General features: G+C 38.9%; 1 protein-coding gene across 4 annotated transcripts in view; it reads left to right on the forward strand.

The window, feature by feature from the left end:
- The first annotated feature begins 553 nt into the window (after positions 1-553).
- gramd2aa (GRAM domain containing 2Aa) overlaps positions 554-25,392 on the forward strand; it is a 69,063-nt gene continuing 44,224 nt past the window's right edge. Inside the window, exons 1-3 of one of the 4 annotated variants that reach the window (XM_079806865.1) lie at positions 554-769; positions 9,555-9,656; positions 21,351-21,408. In XM_079806865.1, coding sequence (XP_079662991.1) covers positions 660-769; positions 9,555-9,656; positions 21,351-21,408 — 270 coding nt within the window. In that variant the 5' untranslated portion in view covers positions 554-659. Of the gene's footprint in view, positions 770-1,559; positions 2,189-9,361; positions 9,433-9,554; positions 9,657-21,350; positions 21,409-25,392 lie in introns of those variants that run through there. The other 3 variants (XM_079806866.1, XM_079806868.1, XM_079806867.1) reach the window with 3 other exon arrangements.

The following is a 25,392-nucleotide window of genomic DNA, read 5'->3' on the forward strand; positions in this document are numbered from 1 at the left end:
ATTTCCCCCAACCGTTCATGAATATAGATATTATGCAATTTATATCCAATGAAACTATGAAATTGTCAGTCACTGATTTTTTTAAAAATAACTACTTCCATTATATGCCAGTCCTTATTAAAATTGTGATATTTCCACATTTTATATGACTGTGAGCGCTGTTAACTAATAAAACAAGTGTTTATATGTTTATAAGACTGACTGGCTCAATAAACTGCTGATAACATTACAAATCCTTCACCGTTACAAAAATCTTGGATGCATGAAATTCCAAATCCCTAGCGTTTAATTCACTTGCCTTATTGCTCTAATGCTGTTAGACAGTCATATGACAACAATGAAATGTTTGAAAGGGTAATTGTTTTGAATCATTTGGGTATTTGCACGGTAAGAGCCATAAAGCCCTTTCGGCTTGTGTAAAGTGCTTTGTCTATGACAAAAGGAGCTTTTTATGTGCAACGTGATGCAGCAGTGGAGATTACGCAGGATGATTTTGTGGATTGTAAATGTAAAATCTGATTATCGCTGACGGGAGGGAGGGAGGGAGGGAGGCAGGGAGAAGCTGAGGCAATGACTTTTCCTCTGATGTCCTGCAAGGGCATGGAAGTACAGGTTTCCTCTTGCTGCTTAGCAAGTCTGCATCGGACATCTGGGATTTCATGGGATGCACTATATACGCAGCCAGTTCTGAGGCTCCTTCAGCGGAGGGGCCTGAGGCACAGAGACGCCCCCATGGTCACAGCTCCAGGACCTGTCGCACCCGGGACCGGTGAGGCTCAGAATCGTGTGTGTGTGTGTGTGTGTGACTGTTGACCTGTGTTTTATTAATGCTCAACTTTAATCTGTTAAAAACTGATCTGTGTAGTCGGGAAAAATGTCCCCAGTCATTTCAGGCTGCTTGTGTTTGCTTTGGCTGTACTTTTACATTTCATAGTGCTATCTGTTTTAATTTAATTTACACAATCTTTAGGGCTACTATTTGTTATTCTGTTTTCAAATCTTAAATTAAAATCTATGATATTACCAACAGCTGTTGTACTAAATGAAATACTTCTGTCATAAAGTATAATAATAGTAGGCTAATAATAATAAACTTATTTTGAAAATACAGATACATATATATAGACATCTACCGATATTGTCAGCCGTTGTCATCAAAAGTGGCTGGACTAGAAAAACTATTGATGTAACGAGCAAATGGGTCTGTTGTCAGTCTGTGTGTGTGTGTGTGTGTGTGTGTGTGTGTGTGTGTGTGTGTGTGTGTGTGTGTGTGTGTGTGTGTGTGTGTGTGTGTGTGTGTGTGTGTGTGTGTGTGTGTGTGTGTGTGTGTGCGCGTGTGTGCGTGTGTGTGTGTTGTGATTTATGAGGACACAAATTTGTATAATGACACAGGTATTACGACGTAAACATGAAATATGAGGACATTTCATATGCTTTAAAACATACTAAGCAATGTTTTATTACAAATGTTAAAATGCAGAATGTTTCATGTGATGTGTGTGTGTGTGTGTGTGTGTGTGTGTGTGTGTGTGTGTGTGTGTGAGAGAGAGAGAGAGAGAGAGATGTGTAGTTTTAGGGGTTGTGTGTGTGTGTGTGTGTGAGAGAGAGAGAGAGAGAGAGAGAGAGAGAGAGAGAGAGAGAGATGTGTAGTTTTAGGGGTTGTGTGTGTGTGTGTGTGTGTGTGTGTGTGTGTGTGTGTGTGTGTGTGTGTGTGTGTGTGTGTGTGTGTGTGTGTGTGTGTGTGTGTGTGTGTGTGTGTGTGTGTGTGTGTGTGTGTGTGTGTGATGGGTAGGTTTAAGGGCAGAGTGTGTTTGAGAGAGAGATGGGTAGGGGTAGTGTAAGGGGATAGAATGTACAGTTTGTACAGTATAAAAACTATTACGCTTATGGAATGTCCTCACTTAGATAGCAAAACAACCTGTGTGAGTGTGTGTATATGTGTGTGTGCTGATACCGTGGAGTAAATCCAGCGAGAGTTCCAGGAGCTTCCTAATAACACCAGTCGCTAATGCTGCTGACGCTACAGCTCTCATAAGACATCACACTGACTACATAACGCTCGCGATCACACTTTTGACCCTTTACAATCATAAACACGGACTATTATAACGCCGGTAATGATGCCGTTGTGTTTACACTGACTCACCTCTATGGGATACGTCGAGCGAGGGTTTGGATATTTCCTCAGGTACGTGTCAACGGACCCCTTTTTTCCGACTGTGATGACGCGTTTTAACGGTCATCATCATCGTAAATCCTGCAAAGTTTTTTATATTTTATATATTATATACATGTATAAGACTATACGTTGTATTATATTACATTTGCATCAAATTACAAAAAACAAAACAAGAAAAACAACGCTGCTGTGAGAGTCAGTGATGGTAAATTGACGTCTTCTGCCTGCAGTTATTGATCTCTATTTTTTCCATCTTTTAAAAATTGTAAAAACACTTGTGTGGTGTTTTTATTTTAGTTTTTTGCTATTTGAGCAAATGAGAACACACACACACACACACACACACACACACACACACACACACACACACACACACACACACACACACACACACACACACACATTGAATGTAGGCTATTATCTCATTCACCGCTAGAAGTTTACCCAACTATGACGACTTCCGCTTCTGAGAAACCCGAAAATGTGAAAAGGGCTAAATTTTGTTTGATCAATGCATGGTTTGATTTGTGATAAAGATAGCAGATTTTTTTGATTATGGTGTGATTTTTTTTAATGTTAACTCATTACAAATGAGTAAATTCGTAATTGTAGCTCCCATTATAAAGTCTTGGCGGCATGAAGCTTGTAAAACCCAGCTAGCAGGGAAAGTTTTCAGAACTTTAGCTAATGTTCTGGCAGGTTCTCTCAAACATTCTTCTAGTAGCATTAATATAACGTCAACATTAATAATGTTTACCAGATGTTAGCACAAAAACATGCATCATTCATGGAACGTTTTTATTTTATTTTTATGAAACATTTTTTGGCCGTTTGTCTGAAGTTCTGGCAAGGGTTTCTCCGTTATGAACCCAAATTTTATCATGGTTACAGAAGTTTAGGCGGCTATAAAATTGCTTTATTGAACCATAACCACACCAATTTTAACTTAAGCAGATATGTCTGGTGGTCTGTTGCTAGTATGTACATGTATAGACCTTAGATTGAATTGAACTCAAAATAAAATGAGGCTGTTGTTAAACAGCAGTAGAATCCATTGAACGAATTGTATTCTATCCCTTACAGCCTTGTTTTCATTCCTCTCAGAAATGAAATATAGCTAACACCTGTAGTCACCGTGGGTAGGTTTTAATACACACTTAAACACCATTAATAGTTCCTTTAGGCTGTACCAAACACTGGACAGGATATTTTTATCACACAAAACATTTTAACTAGTCAGCATCCACTCCATACAAACTATATATAACCCGCTATGTGTTTATAAATGGAAAGGGCAGTGGAGCAGGCCAAGAGGAGTTGAGACTGAGATAAGACGTTAATGTAGGTCACTCACAGGGAGAGTCTTTACAATAATACATCAGCAAATGTGATGTACGTGAGAGTTCAGTGTTTCAAGAATTTACCACAACCACCATAGTTTTTACCAAAATTCCCCCAAAAATTCAAAATATTTTACCAAGATTCCAAAAATGTTTTTAACCATTAAAAAAATAAGGTGACACCTCTTATGAATTTATTTTGGTTTTACAGTATAGTTACAACTGCAGCAACTAGGGTATTTTTTGAAGTAGTTATGATTACCATTAGTGGGGGATATACTGGTAGACCCAAATCACGATTAACCATTAGAAATTTGTGAGATTTTATTCTCATGTGACGTTACTGTGCTATGTAGTTGTGCTCTGATCTCAAGAGATGCTCTAGTGACTGACGCTAGGGGTTGTAGCCTTTAGCCTCCTTGTCCTAGCATCCAACTCTCAGGCTTTAGATCAGTAATTAGATCAGTAATTTAGTTTATATGGTTAATTTAGTTTAATAACTAGATTTATTTGGATATTTAGTGTCCCCAACTGAGCAAGCCAAGCTAAAGGCGACAGTGGCAAGGAAACCAAAACCCCATCAGGTGACCTAATGGAGAAAAATAAACCTTTGAAGAAACCAGGCTCAGTCGGGGTGCCAGTTCTCTTCTGGCCAATTAAAAAACAGCGTATGATTATTATTCTGGCAACTTTACAGGTCAGAGGTCATAATAGATCGGAATATTCGAAAGATCGGAGGCAGCACGCTGGAGACGGGTTTATTGAGGATGATGTGTCGATTAAATATTTATTAAATAGGAATAATCGAAATTTCGGAGGCATCACGCCGGAGACGGGTTTATTGAGAATGCCGTATTTGATACAGTCACGAAAGTTTATTATTTTTTATATGCTTTTAAGCATTGCAGTTTTGAAACAAGTGATTTTAAACCACGGAAGTGCAATAAGCAGCGAAAGAGAACTAATTTCACGGTTAAATACACTTGTCAAAATGCCCATCTTTCCAAGTATCCTCATAAACATTCATTAAAGTCTTAAGTGAATGTAAACAGTTGAGAAAGAAGACGCATGTGTATCAGTATATTAGATCCGTGCATTCACTCTTAAAGTGACAGCAGCCTAATAAACCAATCACTCACTGGTCTTGACTGAATCACTTTTGTTACTTTAATAAGAATAAATGTATATTTAATTTACAAAGTGAAGATGATTTATTTATACATTTGATTACTTTATACATTTTATGCAATATTTCTTATTTCTAGTGGTTGAAGTTTTTCAGTTCTATTTAATGTATTTCTTCTAATGCAGTTTGTTTTCCTATATGTTTGTAGTTAGTTAATTTTTTTATGATATTGGAAAATGGTAGAATTATGAAATTTCAATGGTATCAAAGATTTTGATATCATAAAAAACCTTATTCAAAGTAAAAATAACTATATCGTGATATATATTGTTATCATGAAATAAAATTGCTACACTGTAAAAAAAATATTGTTGGTTTAACTTTAAAAAGTAAGTAACCTGGTTGCCTTAACATTTTGAGTTCATTGAAATTAAAAATGTGAGTTAACAATGAAGGAAATTGGTTTAATAAATAAATAACTCAAAATATTATTGTATCTGAAGCACATAAATAAAAAAATTTTTGGTGATAAATCATGAAAATAGCACAATTTGGCATGTTTCACTGCATTATTACAAATAAAACACAATTACGCAATATGCTCACAAAATCTTTTAATAATATTTGAATAAAGGGTGATGTCGATTCTCAAATGTTTTAATTTAATAAATATATTTAATTTTAATATACACACACACATATTATGTAAACAAACTTTTATGTTAGATGCTATTAATTGATTTGACACCACTCAAAATGACTCATATCGTGATGTAAGATTTTGGTCATATCGCCCACCCCTATTTAGGAGAAGAAAGGATGTTTTTCAAAGTGTTCCAGTAATGTCAAAATGAAACAAACTATTGTTGTCCTCATTTAAACCCGCCTCTTGCTGACATAAACCATCGCGCAGGTGTTTTCCAACAAAATAATCTCCCTAGCATGTCCTCACAATACAGTTTGGATAATGCCATGTGAATGGCGTGCAAAGTATCCGTCAGGAAGCTCTCTTGTGTGTGGACCGCCTGCAGACGTACATGAGAGCGGCCCATGATCCTCCTGCGGTACAGCTGCCTCTCTGTTATTGCTGTGAAGCCCTGAGGGCCCTTGACACAAATACAGCCAACCTCCTGTCACTGCCCGCTCTAAACATTCACATTAGCAAACTACAGCAGTTACTGCGGCTGTGTCTTACGGCTTATTGTACTGGAAGAGTGGACGTTTTTAAGAGGGTTTTCAAGCCTTGTTTGTGCCAATCAATGTCGTTGCCAGGAAGCTCAAAATGGTGGTGTGTCTTTAAGAGAAGCTTCTGTGCCTGTTGGCTAAAGTTGATTTGGCTAAATGGATTAGCGGTTATCCTGCCTAGTAAATACGCAGTAATATTGAGAGAAAGCAGGTCACTGATGTACATCTAACATTCAGGACAGCTCTAGATGTCATATCATGATATAAAACAGTTCATAGTACTATAACCGTTCTGAACCTGGAGCTCCTGAGGCCACATCAGACAGATGAATACATCAACACTGTTATTGTTAGATGGAAATGACGTGTGTTGGGGTGATTACCCTGCCCACCGGTGATGATTGCTTTAAGACTACACGTAAAGCACGGCTTCCCCTAAGAGTTCTTCATGTTCATCAGTGTCCAAATAATATACTATAATGTTTATCATTGGTTCTCAAACCCCCAAGATATGTCTGGTACTTCTGTTTTAATGACAAAGCTGCTTGTTTTTAAACTTATTTAATTTACAGAATTAAATTAATGCATTAAAAGTAATTAAATATAATTGAAAAAATGAATAAAAATGACATGAACAATGATTTTACAAGCCCTTTTTTATTTTTCCATGATCACAGAAAACAGTTTTTTTATTGTCATTATTTTTATCTCTCTCTCTCTCTCTCTCTCTCTCTCTCTCTCTCTCTCTCTCTCTCTCTCTCTCTCTCTCTACACACTTTCATTACTATGTTTCTTAAAGAAATCAACTTTCCCTTGAGCCTTTGATATATAAAAGGTCATGATAATATAAGAATATCTTGTAAATTTCAGAGCTGAAAACTCCCTTAAAGAAAAGCTTTTATTGACGCCAGGCCCAACAAACGATCGATCTGCGAATGTGCGTCCCCGTGACGTCAGAGTGCAGTGAAACGCCGCCTTAACCGAAGAAGACGAACGCCTAATTCAGTAGCCACGCCCACCAATTCGTGCCTGACATAGATAAATAACAGGTATGGGTGGAGCTAAACTGGATCGAACTTCCAAGCAATAAAGCTTATGGCATGTTTCAGACATTATGTGAGTGAAAACAGTTTTTTATGTGTGATAGTATTGCATTTTTACGTTTGATATCTACTGATTATGTACGTGTCTAACTAAACATAACTTAGCACGCTGTCACAGGCTGGAGTATCCTTTGTATTTGAGGTGTTGTTGGTTCATTGTCCTGCGATTCATGATCAGTCTCGAACATGTATGGGCCAGGGCTCGCTCTATCTTAAATAGTGAAATACGTGCGCGGTTATATCCGTCAAGTAATAAAAAATAACATTCCAATCAATCGCGGGTGGATGAGAGAGAAATCATTGTGTTCGTTTGATAAAGACATTTTGCGAGCCCTGTGGGCGAATCATTCCCGTTGCCGTTTCTCCACACGTTTTCAAAACAATTCCTCACGTGTACTGACGGGGGAGCCGAAGCTCATTATAATAAGCAAAACTGTTATCCAATCATAGCAGTGGGCGTTTACTTCCAAGTCTTCAATGCGGCACGCCCATAAAACCAGAGCGTTTCAAGAGCTAGGCTCAAAACCAGGGCAGAAAATAGCCTATTATTATTTATTATATTTTTTGTATTAAATGTTTTTCTTTTAAAGTACATTTTTAAATTATGTTTTAATAATCATTTTATTCTATTTTGATGTGTCGACTAACATACTCAAGCAAATGTAAAGTACTTGAAAATAACTTGTGTTATTTGATGTTACATTAAGTAAATGTTCTAAATTGCAACTTCATTACAAATGTGTAATTATAAATATATGACATACATGCTTCAATAGAAAGGATATTTACGTTTACTATAAATGCTTGTCAGTGTATTTGGCAGGACACTTTAACCATATTTCCATGACTGTAGAAGTAATTATGAAATTACATATAAAGATGTACTTAAGTCCTGCTTGAGTAGGTCATAAAAATCACACTTAAGTTCAATTAACTGTATTTAATGTCAAATTAAACTATAATGCATTTTCATTTAATTGCAAATGACATGAAATTAAATGGCCACTGTTGGTGCTTTGGGTGGTGGACAGGGGTCAGCATGGGCACTGGTCAGCAGCTGTGCCGCCACATACACAACAAACTGCTCTGTGTATTCTGACAGCTTTCTATCAGAACCAGCATTAACTTCTTGAGCAGTTTGAGCTCCAGTAGCTCGTCTGTTTGATCGGACCACACGGGCCAGCCTTCACTCCCCACGTGCATCAATGAGCCACGGCCGCCCATGACCCTGTGGCCGGTTCTCCACTGGTCCTTCATGACCCTGTGGCCTGTTCTCCACTGGTCCTTCATGACCCTGTGGCCGGTTCTCCACTGGTCCTTCATGACCCTGTGGCCTGTTCTCCACTGGTCCTTCATGACCCTGTGGCCGGTTCTCCACTGGTCCTTCATGACCCTGTGGCCGGTTCTCCACTGGTCCTTCATGACCCTGTGGCCGGTTCTCCACTGGTCCTTCATGACCCTGTGGCCGGTTCTCCACTGGTCCTTCATGACCCTGTGGCCGGTTCTCCACTGGTCCTTCATGACCCTGTGGCCGGTTCTCCACTGGTCCTTCATGACCCTGTGGCCGGTTCTCCACTGGTCCTTCATGACCCTGTGGCCGGTTCTCCACTGGTCCTTCATGACCCTGTGGCCGGTTCTCCACTGGTCCTTCATGACCCTGTGGCCGGTTCTCCACTGGTCCTTCCTCTGGGCACTTTTGATAGAGACTGACCACTGCAGACCGGGAACACCCGACAAGAGCTGCAGTTTTGGAGATGCTCTGACCCAGTCGTCTCGCCGTCACAATCTGGCCCTTGTCAAACTCACTCAAATCCTTACGCTTGCCCATTTTTCCTGCTTCTAATACATCAACTCTGAGGACAAAATGTTCACTTTCTGCCTAATACATCCCACCCACTACCAGGTGATGAAGAGATCATCAGTGTTATTCACTTCATAATGTTATGCCTGATAGTTGTGTATATAACAGCAAACCTGCATCAGCTTGTGTTCAGGCGGAGCCTTTTTTCCCCCAGTTCACATGTGACAGGAGCGCTTCTTAAAGGCACAGCAGCACAAAAATACCTGCTCAGAGAGAGAGGGTCATTTATGTCTTAACAGTAACTGCCATCCCGTTACCATTATCATGCGCTGGCCGTTTAATCCTCTTGTCTACGTATTTCTCTTTGTATTTTAATGCATGGTAGGTTTGCATACCTTGCACTTTGCCCTCCTCTCATTTCTGCCCTGTAGGTGCATTAGCACAAAGCCAGCAGGATAACTGCTAGTTAAGCGATTTAGAGGAGCAGCGCACCAGCTGCGTATGTGCCACGTAACAGCATGCATTAAGTCTCTAGGGTGCTTTAAGCAGCGGATCAAATGGTGTGACCTTCAAAATCAGGAAACGGCCCGTCAGTGCACACAGAGATGACTCAAACTCTAGGCTAATGAAGCTTCCCAATTAAAGATAACAAGGGAAGAGTAGGCCAGAACATCACGCAGTGCAGCGCAGCAGTGCTGGTCCATTTATCACACCTTTATAATTGTAGCCTAGAAATAGCATGTGCTGTATTGCTATGGGAAAAGGCTAAATGCTCATTAGAAGTGTATGACGTGTTATTGTGTGTTTGTGTGTACTCCAGGCCTAAGACCATGAGCGATCATCAGGATCCGGCTGAAGATGGCGGGCTCCTAACACCCCACGATCAGTCAGAGCCCTCGAAGGACGATGACATGCATTTCAGGCAAGTTAGGACTTGACTGTGAAAGTACACTCAGTCTTTATATCATCTGGCTTTACGCTCTTTTGGAAGTTGAAATTAGTGATTGAAGCAAGAAGGTCCAGGTTTTGAGTCTGTGTGACGTTTGCTCTCCTTGTGTTGGTGTGGGTTTTTTCCAACAGTTGAGATGCTGGGATAGGCTTCAGCTCTGACATGATTTGGAAAATAGACTAGATTTACATAATAAATATCACTTGAACAAAACTATTTTAATGAACTATTTTAAAGGGGTCATTGTTTTATTGTTTTTTTTTTATGTTTCATGGTGTGCACTTATAATGTTAGTATGATACACTCAAAAAAATTATTCAGGTCCTTCATAGACACATTTAAATTCTGTTCACTTAAACATCTAATTTTGTCACAACTTAATTTAATTGTGTTCAATCAACCTAATATATTTAAAACTGAAGTTTACTTAATTCAGTTGTGTTGAAACTACATGAAATATTTGTGTTGACACAACTAACTGCAAGGGAGTCCATTAGGAGAATAAATTTAGGGATTTTTCTATAAAGGGAATGATGTTGTTAGTTAATGTTCAGTTATGTTGGACATTTAGAGAGGTTTCTGTAATGTTTTTTAATTTTGTGGTTACCGTTATGCTGAAGAGAGGCTCAGTGATCTATGCTAATGTCATGAGTGACACCTCTTTTCTCATATTTTCATTATTTACATTATGTAAGATGATGAATGAAACTACTTATAATTGATTTTCCAATTAAATGTTTTAATTTAAGTTTGACAAGTATAAAAAAAACCTTGTTATAAGTATATAAATATAATTTAAACTGTATTTGATAGTTGGACCAACTCAATTACATTTCATTGCATGAATTCGTTTTTTATGCGTTGTGGCTACACATATTTATTGGATGGAAAACCTGCCCTCAATTAAATTGAGTTTATCCAATGAGTTATTTTTTTGAGTGTATTTACATCAAAAATTGTCATAATTTAGAAATACATTTTTTTTTCCTACCCTGATTTTATCCGTCTGAAATGAACGCTCTGTTTGAAGGGGTGTGTCAGCATATGTTACAGCATAACATATTTTAAACATATTTTAATTGTTTAATGTACTTTAATTTTGGCCACACCTTATTTTAGGGTCCAATTCTCACGATTAAGTACGACTTTTGCCTCAATAAACTCCTAATTTATTAATAGTTAGTAAGGTAGTTGTCACGTTTAGGATTAAGGGATGCAGAATAAGGCATTAATATGTGCGTTATAAGTACTAATAAACAGCCAATATCCTCGTAATATGCATGATTATAAGCAACTAGTTAGTGAGAATTGGACCCTAAACTAAAGTGTTACCATAATTTTATTGAAATGTGTCATGTATTTAAATATATTTATAATTACACTTTTTATAGTGAGGTTCCAATGTAGTACATTTAAAATATGAACTTTAAATGCAATATTGAATAACACACTAATGTTCAAATTATAATAAAGTACTTTACATATACTTTAGTATGTTAGTTCAAAATAAGGGCACAACGAAATTGTATTAAAAATATATATATTTAAAGTAAAACTTTGGTTACACTTTATTTTAAGTGTAAATGTATCTATAAATTGATGTATGGTAACACTTTATTTTACAGTGTGCTTGTTACATATGTTTCATGCACTTACCATAGTAATATCAGTAAATTATGCATAATTACATGCAACTAACCCTAAACCAAACTGAGTAATATTAATTAACAACATGTGCTTACTCTAGGGTTAGGATTTGGTTTAGTTGCATGTAATTATGCATAATTTACTGTGTTATTATGATAAGTACATGTAACATATGTAAGAAGGACACCGTAAAATAAACTTTAAATTTGACATTATTACAAAGCCCAATTAAAAGTCTACTTAAATGTGTTAAGCACAATCATGAAAGTACGTGCACTTAAGCAGCCTTTTTATTTCATTAATATTATATTACCTGAATATCTTTTAATTATACTTTTAACATTTGAAGTACACACTCAATATAAATAGGTGCACTTCTTTTCCACAAGGGTTCTATTAAAGTACATTTTTGGGTATGTTGGGAATGAATCCAACAGTGATTCACATGGTGGCAGATTTCATTATATGCTCTGTGACTGAGTGTAGTGTGTTTAGTTGAGCACTATATATCATGAGCTCACACACTCCTCCGCTGACTGACTGAACATCTCAGTATCACAAAGGCTGTATTGGGTTTCCTCTGTAAAAACCCAAGTTTGACGATCTTTGTCCCCTTTTACTAGCTTCTAGATGAATTATTGACCGTACACTGCCGCCGGGACATATTCTCTTTCTGGCTCTATGCGTTTTGGCTGTTAATCAGCCTGCCTATGCAGAAGCTCAGCCAAGGGCACACAGACACCCTGCCAGTCTGGTAACTCTCCACCTCCGGGACACGCTGCAGTCACCGCGAGCCAGACACGCATAACAAGAGCGCCTGACTCATGGATAGCACAAAACACACAGTGGCAACTGTAATATCGCACTATTTATATCTTACTGTCAAAGGCTTGCAGATGATGATTACTGATCTTTTTTTGCTTAAAGAACAGAGAGGAACGATTGAACGTTTGAGGCAGCCGAAGGAATGCTTATTAATGCAAGACACGTTACATAGATGTCCGTAAAGAGCCAAATCTATTTAAAGCAGTAACAACAAATGCAATGAAGAAGAAAAAACACCTTTTTAATATACACTCACCTAAAGGATTATTAGGAACACATACTAATACTGTGTTTGACCCCCTTTCGCCTTCAGAACTGCCTTAATTCTACGTGGCATTGATTCAACAAGGTGCTGAAAGCATTCTTTAGAAATGTTGGCCCATAATGATAGGATAGCATCTTGCAGTTGATGGAGATTTGTGGGATGCACATCCAGGGCACGAAGCTCCCGTTCCACCACATCCCAAAGATGCTCTATTGGGTTGAGATCTGGTGACTGTGGCGGCCATTTTAGTTCAGTGAACTCATTGTCATTTTCAAGAAACCAATTTGAAATGATTGGAGCTTTGTGACGGTGCATTATCCTGCTGGAAGTAGCCATCAGAGGATGGGGACATGGTGGTCATAAAGGGATGGACATGGTCAGAAACAATGCTCAGGTAGGCCGTGGCATTTAAACGATGCCCAATTGGCACTAAGGGGCCTAAAGTGTGCCAAGAAAACATCCCCACACCATTACACCACCACCACCAGCCTGCACAGTGGTAACAAGGCATGATGGATCCATGTTCTCATTCTGTTTACGCCAAATTCTGACTCTACCATCTGAATGTCTCAACAGAAATCCAGACTCATCAGACCAGGCAACATTTTTCCAGTCTTCAACTGTCCAATTTTGGTGAGCTTGTGCAAATTGTCGCCTCTTTTTCCTATTTGTAGTGGAGATGAGTGGTACCCGGTGGGGTCTTCTGCTGTTGTAGCCCATCCGCCTCAAGGTTGTGCGTGTTGTGGCTTCACAAATTCTTTGCTGCACACCTCGGTTGTAACGAGTGGTTATTTCAGTCAAAGTTGCTCTTCTATCAGCTTGAATCAGTCGGCCCATTCTCCTCTGACCTCTAGCATCAACAAGGCATTTTGGCCCACAGGACTGCCGCATACTGGATGTTTTTCCCTTTTCACACCATTCTTTGTAAACCCTAGAAATGGTTGTGCGTGAAAATCCCAGTAACTGAGCAGATTGTGAAATACTCAGACCGGCCCGTCTGGCACCAACAACCATGCCACGCTCAAAATTGCTTAAATCACCTTTCTTTCCCATTCTGACATTCAGTTTGGAGTTCAGGAGATTGTCTTGACCAGGACCACACCCCTAAATGCATTGAAGCAACTGCCATGTGATTGGTTGATTAGATAATTGCATTAATGAGAATTTGAACAGGTGTTCCTAATAATCCTTTAGGTGAGTGTATACATGTGTAATGGAGGCCATTTAGAAGACGCTGTGCGAGTAAACTGCACTCCTCTGATCTCAAGAGACGCTCTAGCGAGTGATGCTAGAGGTTGTAGCCTTTAGCCTCCTTGTTAGAGCCACCGATTCTCTCATGCCCGCGGACCCGGGTTCGAGTCCCGCTTGGAGCGGGTGCAAACATGAAGGGTTATACATGCACCGATACTAAACTTCTCCTCAAATTATTCAGAATGATATCTGCTGATAAGTTTGATTTTCTTAAGGGGAAAAATACTCTCCCAACATTGCTGTAAACTATACAGGGAACCAATCATTTGGTACATTACTATAATATTAGAGGTTCAAATTAACAACAGATGTATTATATTCAACTGCTTTTTATTTTCAGATATAATCGATACACTAAATGAACGGAAATGTTTGAACTCAGGTGCACATACTTTAAGATAGTTTTCATAAACACTTGTCTTCTTGATAAATGTATTCAAGCGTACATATATAATTTGCAGTAAATATGCACATCTTTAGTGTTTTTATAGCTAAATAATGAACTGTGAACATTGGATGACTTCGTTAGCGCTGCATTTACATGTGGGCATGACAGAGGGCGTGTCTGAAGCTGGTGCTGACTCGCCCATCATAGTGACAACAGCCAATCACATTACTTTTCTGGTGTTGCATGAACACAATTATCTAGCATCTGCACTAGGGTATTTCATTTGCATAGGCGATCTGATTGGCTGACGCCTGCGTTGGTCGCTTGAAAAGTTGAAAAGTTGAAAAGTTTTCAACTTCTGCCGAGAGCAATGCTGGTGACGCGACACAAAGCAACCCACAATTCAGTTCGGCAATGCATGACGTCAGCCATTCAAAGGAAATGACAATCGTCTTTCCGTGGTTGAAACACTGATTCAATGATTACATGAAACATGATAAGTTGTAATGTATCTTTCAACATAACTGCTGATGTTCATGCATGTTTTTTTGGTGCTATAACTTGTATTAAAGTGGAAGAAAAGACTCGTGCTTGAACTGAGGCGCTACAGCGATCCGCCACATCACATTTAAGAGCGTCAAAACAGCATTTATTGTTTGAATTTCACGATAAAATGGACATAATTTGAAAGCTGAGACTTTGTTTCACAAGTATCAAAGCTCTTTGTGATTATTGGATGCGAGGCGCGGCAAATAATGTTTGGTGTAGATACGGCAACTCTGGCTTGAACTACGGTGATATAAAGTCAAATTTTTACTGTTAACTGTTAATGCAGTGCCTGACACATTTTCCCCGCCCCCTTTTGATTGACAGGATGTAATTGGCCCTGATCATTGGCAGTTTGTTAACAATTTTTGTGTGTGTGTGTGTGTGTGTGCATAACATTGGTGCGTTTCTATTTTGATGTTTCCACTTAAAAAAAATATAAAAATTATGTTATCATTTACACACCCTCAAGTTGTTTCAAAACTGTTTGAGTTTCTTTCTTCTAATGAACACAAATGAAGATATTTTGAAGAATGTGGGTAACCAAACAGTTGACGGTAGCCATTTTTTCCTACTATGGAAGTCAATGAGGACCATCAACTGTTTGATTGCCAACATTCTTCAAAATATCTTCTCTTGTGTTCAGCAGAAGAAAGAAACTCATACAGGTTTTGAACAACATTTTTGGGTTGAACTATCTCTTTAAAAGTCCTCAAAAGCCTCCATGTAAGGGCCACTTATTTAAATATTCATGTGTAAGAGCCAATGGCCACTGATCCCTATCACAATATGCAGATTTGTAGACAGACAGGACCTCAGCCCAATCTTTTATTCATTGACATGCGTTTGTTCAAAAGACAGAGAATAGGCAAACTAGGCATAATGTTTTTATTTTATCTAATGGTTTAACTGTAGCTTGAATGCAAGTGTAAATGATGCACATTAACCAATGTTTTATCTATTTTGTCTTGTGCTGCAAAAGAGGATGATGGGAAATGTAGTTTTGGTCACACAATTCAGTCTTCCTCTCATAAACCAGCTAAATGAGTCTTTCCTGTAGAAATATTGTGTTGTTTTTTGTACACATCGCACATTCTTTGACATTTAGTGGGTAGAATACCATTCTCGACTCACTCGCCACACAGGAAACCACATCCCATGTTGCTGTGAAAAACACACAGCGTACTTGTGCCTCACACACTGCTGAGATGGGTCTCTCTATTTGTTTTTATTTAATTAAAGCATGCAAATGTTTGTAACTCAGTCAGCACTGCTTTGTGTCTGTGTTCAAGTGGCAACAAAAGGAATATAGAATCATCTATAATAGATGTTCGTTTTTATTGGATTCAGCAGCACAGTGCGGTGGAAACAATAGCGGCCTAAGGGGACATAATATTATCTTCCCGGGAACAATGATGAGTGAAAAGGAACTTGCTTCTGTTCACGGTGTGGGTGTAGTGGGGTTCCCTGTAATGTTAAATGATGATAAGAGCAGAACAGATGCATTTGCCCTGTCAGCAGCAGCACAGTGAGATACAGGAAGATGTGCCATTGTGCCAGAGGACTCTGCTGCACTCTTGGCCATGTGCCTGCATGTGTTCCCTCCACAGCTTTCTCTCTCTCTCTCTCTCTCTCTCTCTCTCTCTCTCTCTCTCTCTCTCTGAGCCTGAGAGCTGGTGTCATAACCTCATTTCTGATGTCATTGGTAGCTGACATATAGGCCCCGTTCACACTGCAGGCAAATGTGGCCCAAATCTGATTTTTTGGGGGTCAAGTGACCAGGTCAGACTTCTTCAGAGGTAGTGTGAACACTCAAATCTTGCCCAGATCTGATTTTTTCAAATCAGATTTAGACCACATACATATGTGGTCCTGAATCAGACCCAGGTCCGATTTTTTTTTTCAATGCGGCCACAGTGTGAACAACCAAGGCGGATTTGATGCGACTTTAACGTCAATCTACGTCGACATTTGTCACAATTATGCGCCGGCGTGTTAGCCCTAGACACAACAGATACAGACAGTAACATTAAAAACTTGACTAGATATGGAGAACAGCGATGGAGCGAGTCAATGGAGGGAGAGTGAGGTGTTAGACCTAATTAGTATATGGGAAACGAAATGGAAGAACGGGGACAGAGAAGAACGTGGCTTCAGTGCCAAAGGAAGGTGAAGAGTCTTAAAGGTAAATTAAAATTTCCTCCATAACCTCCCGAACTTTAGTGCAACAGCGTGCTGCGTCTGACATCATTGTTATTGTTTTTTTGCGCATGCAGGTTAGTTTGAAACCTCAAACAGTTCACACTGGAATCAGATATAGGCCACATTTTAAAAGGTAATGTGAACAGCCAAACAAAAAATCGGATCTGAGCAAAAAAATCTGAATTGAGCATTAAGACTTGCGGTGTGAACGGGCTGCAGAGGCACTTATAGTTAGTAGTATGTCGATAGACCTTTTTCACAGACTGTGATGACGCGTTTTAACGGTCAGCAATATCGTAAATCCTGTAACATTTTTTGTATTATAATTTTTAAAAATATATATGTACATTTATAACACTAACACTTTGTATTTTATTACTTTTGTATCAAATTACAATAAAAAAGCTGCCGCTGCTGTGAGGGTGTTTAGTAGCATCTATGGGAGTGATGGTAAAAATGAACATATTTCTCTCTTTTCACTGCCGTTATCAATCTCACTCTATTTTTTCCCTCTTTTTGAAAGTTGTGAAATCACTACTGTGGCGTTTTTCTTTTGCTATGTGAGCAAATGAGCACACACATTTTTTTTTATGTATTCTCTCATTCACAGCTATAATATTTAACCCAACTATGACGACTTCCACTCTGAGAAACCCGGAAATGTGAAAAGGGTCTATTGAAATAAAGTATTACCCAATTATGACTTCTTGCACGCCTAGTAGTAATTCTCTTTCCTTCTTGTTTCATTATTAATTTAAAGTATTCAAAGTTAATTTCATCCCGCCCCCCCAAATACATTGATCAAAAGCCTTCTTTTAATCCTTCCCTCGCCCTACTTTAAATTATTAGATTTTATCAATAAATATAGTTTAAGCACATTCGTTCTAATTAAATTCAAAATAACTCTCCAATACATACATAACCAGCTCAAATCAGCTCGAATATCTGACGTTGGGTGTCTCTGTCGACCTCTTGTGGATAAAAATAATATAAGATGATATTTCATGACTCTTGCCCCTAGATGACCTTATAGCTCTATATGGAGCAAATGAGCGGTTCTGCTGGGTCCTAAAGTCAGTTCTTCTCTTCAGTATGCATTCAGATAAAGAGCCTGACTCCAAGTAGCCACACAAAAGATGTAAAAAAAAAAACATTGCATACATATACACCTTGCCTGCTTTAAAGGATTAGTTCACTTTTAAATAAACTTTTGCTGATAATTTACTCACCCCCATGTCATCCAAGATGTCCATGTCTTTCTTTCTGCTGTCGAAAAGAAATTAAGGTTTTGGATGAAAACAGTCCAGGGTTTTTCTCCATATAATGGACTTCAATGGGCTCCAAACGGTTCAAAGTCCAAATGACAGTTTCAGTGCAGCTTCAAAGGGCTTTAAACGACACCAGACGATGAATAAGGGTCTTATCTAGTGAAACCATCAGTTCCTGCGAGAAACCCAGCAGTATTTATGCTATTATTTTATCTCTTAACAGAGGAACGCGATCGTCTCTGAGCTCCGCCATAACTTCTGGAGAGTGAGGTCAAATTAGATCGTGGTCATAGATGTATACGTAGATGCCTCATTAGCGACTGCATGGATCAGTAGAATGAGGCATCTACTATCAATATATCTATAACCACGATTGAATTTGACCTCACTCCCCGGAAGTTATGGCGGAGCTCAGAGACGATCGCGTTCCTCTGTTAAGAGGTAAAATAATAGCATAAATACTGCTCGGTTTCTCGCAGAAACTGGTCGTTTCGCTAGATAAGACCCTTATTCATCGTCTGGTGTCGTTTGGTATCGTTTAAAGCCCTTTGAAGCTGCACTGAAACTGTCATTTGGACCTTGAACCGTTTGGTGCCCATTGAAGTTCATTATATGGAGGAAACCCCTGGAATGTTTTCATCCAAAACCTTTATTTCTTTTCGACTGCAGAAAGAAAGACATGGACATCTTGGATGACATGGGGGTGAGTAAATTATCAGCAAAAGTTTATTTAAAAGTGAACTAATCCTTTAATAACTCCAATGTTACACCTAAATTTTGTAAACCTAAATTTTGATCAATCATAATTATAAAATCATGTTATAGGCGTTACTTGCAGTAGTAGGTGTAACTTCTAGTACATTACAACCTATGTTGTTTAAAATTAACTTTTTCACTCAGCAGCCTAATGTAAAAAACTCAACATACTAAATTCAGCGCAAATGTCCTCCATTGACATCAGTTAAAAAAAGCCAAAAAATGGCCTTGTGTCCCGATTTTAAAGGTCCCATGGCATGAAATTTTCATATTATGAGGTTTTTTAACATTAAAATGAGTTCTCCTAGCCTGTATATGGTCCCCAAGTGGCTAGAAATTTCGATAGGTGTAAACCGAGTTCTGGGTGTCCTGCTCTGCCTTTGAGAAAATGAAAGCTCAGGTGAGCCAATCTGGAATCTTCCCTCTATGCCGTCATACGAAAAAAGGTTACCTCCCCTTCCTCTGCTTTGCCTGCCCAGAGCATTTGGAGAAAATGGCTTCTGTTTATTTTACTCACAATGTCAGCACTTACGATATGGATTTGACAGCACCGCCACAAATAGTGAGTAACAGTGTTCATTAATGCCTGATCTGTGATCAGTGATTTCTGATGTGTAGCTAATTATTCAAGTTCACCACAGACTTTCTCTCTTAAATCGTTTATGCATCCGTGAAACAAGCCAGTGACTAAACGATCAACTTCAGATCGTTTCTCTTAGTAGCATGAAACAAATCTGTTATTTATATTGTGATTAGATGCTAGATTAGCGATCAAAGAACACTCTCTTTATAATGTTCGGATCTGTCAATCACAGGTCGCGAGTGTATCTGCACACACACTTTCCCAAACTGCCGTTATAATGAATGCCGCTGTTATTCTGCTCAAAGCTCTTACTGTATTCCTGACGATGTCGTGTTTGCTGTTAGTTGTGGTGAAAGCATTTTGTGAGAGAAAACGTGTTGCAATGACGAGATCACTGCATTCACTGATCAATAGACTTCCTGTACTCAATGCTCATCACCGCAGCTTTTCATGTGATGGGAAAAGATCTAAAAATAATGCTCGACATCTGTGATGGTAAAAAAAACATAGTAAAAGTATTCGAGAGGGGTTCCACATGTTACATAGTTCGTAGAATGAGGAAGAAGACAGGGTCGGCGTGACTGGGACTCATGTTTATTCAGAGCTCTCAGATACAAACAAAATAAACTTGCGCTCTCAACAACTCAGCAAAATAAAACTTACTTAGCAATCTTCCTTCAGCTCTCTCTTTCTGGTCTACAAGTGCAAACGCATGCAGACCTCGCTAAACCACGCCCCCTCCGCCACATAATCTAACACTCATTTCAAATGCAAAGATGTCAGCCAATCACAACAGTGGGCGTTTTCACTGAAGTCTCACAGCAGACACGCCCCTTGAAACAGGGCATTCAAGCCAGACGGCAAACATCAGTATAGAAAAATGCCTTTTATTTCTAAATTATGACATTTAAGTTGTAAAGACTATTCTAACAATATAAGTACACCTCAGGAAACATTATTTGGGACCTTTCCCACCTTTAACCCACATTTGCTGGGTGTTAATTCCAACACCTGTTTACCATAATACAACAGAAGTTTGCAAAACACCTGATTCATAAATGATATCTTAACAAAAACCAAACTGTTGGAAAAATCTGTAACACTTTGGCCCGGTTTCACAGACAGGGCTTAGACTAAGCCAGGATTAGGCCTTAGTTCAATTAGGACATTTAAGTAACTTTTATAAACGTGCCCAAGAAAAAAACATTACTGGTGTGCATCTTGAGACAAAACAATGCCACTGACATATTTTAAGATTTGTCAGTGCAAGATTCTTTCAGTTAAAACAGCTCAAACATGCATTTTAGTCTAGGATTAGCTTAAGCATTGTCTGTGAAACCGGGGTTTATTTTGATGGTCACCTTTAGACATTTCTGTTGACTATAAATAACGTTGTACCTACATGTCAACAAACTCATTTTAGCAGAGTATTAGTAGACAGTCTGCTAAATATCTGCTATGCTCCCCCACGAGACATTCTGCTGACTCATTCTAAGTAACTTTGCAAGTACATGTCAACTTAACCCTAACCGTCTTCTAATATTCTACTAATACTCTAATGAGAGTTAGTTGACATGTAGGTGCAACGTTATTTATAGTCAACAGAATATCTAAAGGGGACCATCAAAGTAAAGTGTAACTGAAAAATGTATTGCGTATGTCACGTGAATGTCTCGAGCTCTTGTCTGGAGTGTGTAACAGTCATAAGCTTCATGTTATGGGCCGGCTCTCTGCCTCAGGCCTGAGCATGAGCACATTTGGAGGGCTGAGGGTCATCCGCTTGTAAGTTGTCATGAGTTCACCCTGAGGTTAACAAGGCTGTGCTTGCTCAGTTTTTTAGTAGCGCTTAACAGAATAAATGTCAAACTGCATATCGTAGGGGGAAATATATAAGTTTACTTTAACATAACATGTCATATTTTCTTCTATATCACAGGGTGCATCTAATAGACGATCTGTCATATGAGGACGTCAAGAAATGCTACCGTGGATCTGTAAGTACCAGATGCCATACAGTTGAGTTTCATTATGTAATGTCTAACCTATACAGTGCCCTTAAAATATTTTGACACTTAATCCATATTGTATATATATATATATATATACACACCGATCAGGCTCAACATTATGTCCGGTTAAGTGACTAACACTGATGATCTCTTCATCACCTGTTAGTGGGTGGGATATATTAGGCAGCAAATGAACATTTTGTCCTCAAAGTTGATGTGTTAGAAGCAGGAAAAATGGGCAAGCGTAAGGATTTGAGCGAGTTTGACAAGGGCCAGATTGTGATGGTTAGACGACTGGGTCAGAGCATCTCCAAAACTGCAGCTCTTGTGGGGTGTTCCCGGTCTGCAGTGGTCAGTCTCTATGGGATGATTTTAGACTCAAAATGATTAATAAATGCGAACACAATTATCCATGAACTTGATAAATGTTGCAGACATATTTTACTATCAACAAACAAATGCCTTTTAACTTGTGTGTGCAAAATACAGAATTACATGAATGTGCAGCGATTTGGACAAATAGAGACATAGTTGTGAACACAAAACTTAGATTTTTTTAATGCGTCCTCGTCTTTATAACGAGGACACATAAAGCATCTTATAGGTAGAATAACGCTCACGGTGCCGTTGTCTGTTTTGGCAGGATACTGCCATCTAGTGGCAGCAGATTTTCTTAGACAGCTGTGTGTGTGGATTGTGCAAGGTCAAACCGGCGAAATGAAAGTCTCAAAATCCAAATTAATCAAATAGGATCGACTCACAAACGAGTCAATGAATGCATGCGCGTCACCGGATCCACAAATGCACATCTTACTCGTTGCACGCAAAAAAATTCTGACTTACATTAATAAAAAATCGAAGTTTTGTATTTACAACTATGTCTCTATTTGTACAAATCGCTGCACATTCATGTAATTCTGTATTTGTGTGCATTTATTAATCATTTTTCTATGTCTAAAAGTCTAAAATCATCCCATAAGTATCTATCAAAAGTGTTCCAAGGAAGGGACAATGGTGAACCGGCGACAGGGTCATGGGCGGCCAAGGCTCATTGATGCACGTGGGGAGCGAAGGCTGGCCCGTGTGGTTCACAATATTAGGTCATAATGTTATGCCTAATCGGATATATGTATGTGTATATATTTACAGTTTGTACGTGTTTTCCATCAGATGAGACTTGTTTTTTGTCCCCAGGTTCTGTTTGTATAATATATGACTTTATTCTGACATAAACCAAAGAAAGGAGATCCATAAAGCTTTCCGTTGACATTGACATTAATCTCAATTCATCCTGTGTACATGTTTTTGAATGGCTGTCAATGGAGTGTGTGTTTTTCTCCCAGATGGTGAAGTTACAGCATCTACCAGCCAATAGGGCAATGCTAACTAACTAAACCTTGACTTAAAATTTTATGACTCAAAGTCTCTTGACTAAGGTAAGATAAATAAATCCTCTTTTATAAAATCAATGATGTTTTCTGAACAATAAAAATCTGCTCCAAATAATATTTAGTTCAACATATCAAGAGGTGGAAAAAGCAGCATGTTTGCCGTTATTTTTAGCCCCCTGGTGTCGTAGGGATTTTTAGTGAATGTATGAAGTCAGTTCCTCTGAAACTCTGAAGTCAGAGTTTACTCGGGTGTCTTAAGGGACCACATTAACTATCAACGTATTCCACTAACATTTGACAAGAGAAAATATCACATAACTTTTTTTTACAGGTTGTGCTATATTTCCTAAAAATAAATGCCATTTGGTGTGATATCTTTAGTCTCAAAATACTTTTTGTCTGTACAAATTGTTTTGGTGACTTGCTAATTTGGTAGATTTCAGAATAGATTCTGTGACCACAGCTTTGCTACTCAGGAAGTTTGAGTCAAGTGCTTTTTCTCAACATTCGTTCCTTGTCTGTACGTGACGTGTGTTCTCGTGGGCTTGTGAAAGGTCATCAGTCGCTGCCCAAGTACTGATCCAATTCAAAGCTCACATCTAGCCAAGTACAGTTCAAATCCCCGGCTGTGTCCTTGATCCGCCCCTTTTATCTTGCGGACTTGAAACGGCCAGGTATTCCAGAATGCATCTTGCGCCAACCAGCAAGTGTCAACGGCGGAAGAGAAAACCTGCATCATTTAAAAAATAATACTGTTATTGTGTCACGAAATGTAGTTTTAAGAATTTGTAAGGTGAGAATGTAGTTGTTTAAAGCTGTGGTTTATTTATAAAGATAGAAAATTGTATCCCAGCACTCATTAAACCCGTCTTATCTCGGCCAGTCCTTCTGACGTTTGCAGACTTGCAAGTCTGAACTTTGCGTACTTGGTATTGAGAAATGCCCATGGTGACAGTGTGAGATACTAGCACACTAATATTAGCACTATACCTTCAGGACCCAAGGTGTAACTGGTCCTACGCAGGATTCGAACCAGCATCTCCGGAATGGAAGGCAGGCACCAGCGGCGGTTCTAGACCCTTTTTAAGGGGCCTTCAGCCCCCCTTAACTTCTGCCCCAGCCCCCCTAAAAAATGTGTGATTAACCTTTAAAGCATATGAAACTGGCGGGAGGCTTCGGCTTCGTCCCGTCTTTTAGTCTGCGTGTTCTTCAGTCCGCAGCGGCGCCGGGCAGAGCGCACGTCAGAAGCAGATGTGTGTGCGTTGATCTGAGCCTCATTGGTCTGTCATCGGTCGTCATTGTCAAAATATTCCAGAAAACCAATCAAATCAGAGTAGGCGGGCTTTATGTTCACACAGAATCTACTGTGGCTGAACGCGAATTTTAGCAGCACGACTCGACGTTAAGTGAGAAAAATGTAAGCTAAATGTAAGCTTCTTTAAGTCAGAAATGTTAAAGACAAAAATGTTCAGGCAAATGAATAGCCTACACTTTTGTCTAATTTCGCCAATTTGAATTGAAAATAGGCCAATTTGATTCATAATGTAATTACAAACAAGAAATATTAACAAAACCGTTTTCTTCAGATTAGGCATAAGATTAATAATGAATGTGTACATATTGTAAATTAATATTATTCCATTTGTAGCCTTCAGTAAATAAATAAAAAAGCTCAGCTATTTCAGCCTGTATTGGGCATAAGATTAGTAATGAATCTGTTTATTTTGTGAATTAATTGAATAAACTTAAAACTTTAATAAACAGTACATTAACGTGTCTAAGAAAAGTATTCATAAAACATATAAATTTCAGTATGTTAATATGTAAACCATATTTACTTTCTTCTCTGACGAAAATGGAAAAACTATATCAGTTAAAGCTCAGCGTTAGGAGGGGAAGAGACTGGGTGCAAGATAAAAGCAGAGAAAAAAGAGAGATGTGGAGATAAGAAAGGCAAATAATCTACTGCCCAATGACATGGCTTTCAAGCTACTGTTATCTAATTTTTTGGCCTTCAAAACATCTTAAAATGCACATATGTAGATCAGAGAAATAAACATTTTCTCGGGGGAGATTTATAAGTATTACTTTATAATTATTACTAAACAGCCATCCTATGGATATGCATGTTAGTAAGCTACTAGTTAATAGCGCAATTTGGACCCTTAAATACCCTCACTGGGGGCTAAGCCCCCCTAAAATGAAAATCCTAGAACCGCCCCTGGCAGGCACACTAACAAGGACACTAAAGACCACAGCCGCTAGCGTCAGTCGAGGCCAGGGGAGAGAGGTTTACATTCTCGTCTCTTATTAGCTTGCCTCTATTTCACTCACCACCCCAAACTTCACTCCCATCCGGGTCACGGCACCAATGTAACTGGTCCTACTCAACCCGATCAAAGCGGGACTCGAAGCGGCATCTCCGGAATGGAAGGCAGGCACACTAACAAGGACACTAAAGACCACAGCCGCTAGCGTCAGTCGCCAACACGCCTCTTGAGGCCAGGGGAGTGAGGTTGGCATGCTCGTCTCTTACTAGCTTGCCTCTGTTGCACTGATCCCCCTAAACCTCACTCCA

The sequence above is a fragment of the Gobio gobio genome (assembly GCF_949357685.1).
Source record: "Gobio gobio genome assembly, chromosome: 2".
Lineage (NCBI taxonomy): Eukaryota > Metazoa > Chordata > Actinopteri > Cypriniformes > Gobionidae > Gobio > Gobio gobio.